This window comes from Monopterus albus, unplaced genomic scaffold (genome assembly GCF_001952655.1).
Source record: "Monopterus albus unplaced genomic scaffold, M_albus_1.0 scaffold715.1, whole genome shotgun sequence".
In the NCBI taxonomy this organism is placed as follows: domain Eukaryota; kingdom Metazoa; phylum Chordata; class Actinopteri; order Synbranchiformes; family Synbranchidae; genus Monopterus; species Monopterus albus.
Window position 1 is genome coordinate 12,783 of NW_018128595.1, and position 1,983 is coordinate 14,765.

General features: G+C 38.0%; 1 protein-coding gene across 1 annotated transcript in view; it reads right to left on the reverse strand.

The window, feature by feature from the left end:
• LOC109953509 (extracellular calcium-sensing receptor-like) overlaps positions 1-1,538 on the reverse strand; it is a 3,501-nt gene extending 1,963 nt beyond the window's left edge. The window contains exons 1-3 of the mRNA XM_020588994.1: positions 1,309-1,538; positions 803-1,097; positions 1-656 (exon numbers count right to left, since the gene is read on the reverse strand). The exon at positions 1-656 is cut by the window's left edge and continues 127 nt beyond it. Coding sequence (XP_020444650.1) covers positions 1-656; positions 803-1,097; positions 1,309-1,538 — 1,181 coding nt within the window. The remainder of the gene's footprint in view (positions 657-802; positions 1,098-1,308) is intronic.
• Positions 1,539-1,983: the final 445 nt, after the last annotated feature.

Consider the following 1,983-nt stretch of genomic DNA (forward strand, 5'->3'; position numbering starts at 1 on the left):
TTCACTCCAGTCAGATCTTCATGTCCAGTACATTCTCTCTGATTCTCTGCTGATGACTTTGACTGTTTGAAATTACAGTTAAATAAAGTCTCCCAGAACTTTATAAACAGTTCATTACTGGATGAATTGAGTGGCTTCACATCTAATATGAACCCTCTCATGCCACTGACATGTGCTTTGGGGATGAACAGGCCTATGGCCCCATCCAGAATGTGATGTGTGTCCTTTTCTGCAGTTTGAGAATCACTGATCCATCCCTCACTTCCTACCCACTGATACCCAGTCAAGTTGTGTTGAGACAACAACTGTATTAACACAAGCATATCCAAGTCTGAGAGAAAAGCTACAATCACCTTGGAGGTGGAAGCCTTGATAATGTCAATTATCTTTTTTATGCTATCAGGTGCATCTGTTCTAACAAAAGACACAGAATACTCCAGACAGATTCCAAGCTGCTGTGCAGTTTCTGTGAATGTAGCCATGCCATTATTACCATAATCAGTATTGCTTCTAATAGCTCCAACCCAAGTCCAACCAAAGTGCTTGACCAACTGGGCCAAGACTCTGCTCTGATAGTCGTCACTGGGTATTGTTCTGAGGAAGGATGGGTATTTGGTTTTGTCACTGAGACAAGCACAGGAGGCAGAGGGGCTGATCTACAAGAAAAAGAAATGACCTCCCAAAATAATGATGTAAGATATAAAACATTCACACACTCACATTTGCTCTGAGCAGCTGGAATAATTGCAAATTAGTGATTATTTTTAACAAATATAATTGCATAAGTACTAATCTTGCTCACTAGTGGGATATGAAAGGGTCCACTGACAGTAGCTATAGCCATGCAAGAAGAAGAGGACAAACCCATAATGGCCTGCACCTTTGCAGGTCTGATACATGGTGCCTCAGTGGGTGCAGACACAACTTCATTACCATTAGCCAGGGCCAGTGCAACCTTCACACTTCTGGCAATAGAGTCACAGTCATCAAACATCTTATAGCCCAGAGAGATGCCAGGTAGTAGGTCTGTGCTGTTATTAATCTCCTCAATGGCAAAAATCATAGTCTGGGCATACTGGAAGTCTGTGAAACTCAAACTTTATGCAGACAGTTTTTACTATTTGTACACATAGTAATACATGAAAAAGAAACCACTGAATAGTAAGTGAAAATATATGACGACATTCATACAACAGGGAATATGTGACTTTTCAAAAACTGATGTAATTTTTACTCGTATACTCAGTTTGTTAAATGTTTTTTCTCTAGATATTTTAAATATTAATAGATTTCTATATTGTAATTTACCTGGTGCATTCCAGTGGCAGTGGTTTGTTCATGTAGGTATCCTGTCTGTCTTTCCAGCTGCTGTGGAAAGAGAAGATTCCCCCCAATACAATGTCCCCATCTTTAGATAGTAAGGGTTTCTCAGGATCCCCTCTATGCCGGCACACCATTTCCTCAGCCTGAGAGAAAGACACCACCAACAACAGCTGTAAAAGTGCCCAGCCCAACACTGTCCACCTCTTTGTGTGCATCATACTGTGTAAGGGAGGTAAACCACTGGGTGGCATCATATGCAATTTCAAATAAACTAGGCATTTGTACTGGTATTTATACATTTTTGATTAGCATAAAAAAGCATCAATGTTTCATCTCTGTCAACCTACAAGGTGGGGCAAGAGCAAGGCGCCCAAACTGGAAAAAAAAAGTTTAAGGCTGTAGAAAATATATTTGATATTTATTTCATTTGATAAGAATGTTTAAAAACTCTGTACTTTGCTTTTTTAAAGAACATGTTTATTTAATTAACTATTATGTTTTACATTACAAAGATGCAATTGTTTTCTTCAAATTTTTTATTTAAATTTTAAACTGAAAAATAACATAAGATTAAGTTTTTGTATGTAGAGTTGATAATATTTACAACCTTTTGAACTCTTTTTAAGCCTGCAGTAATTGATTTTTGGCCACTTTGATCTT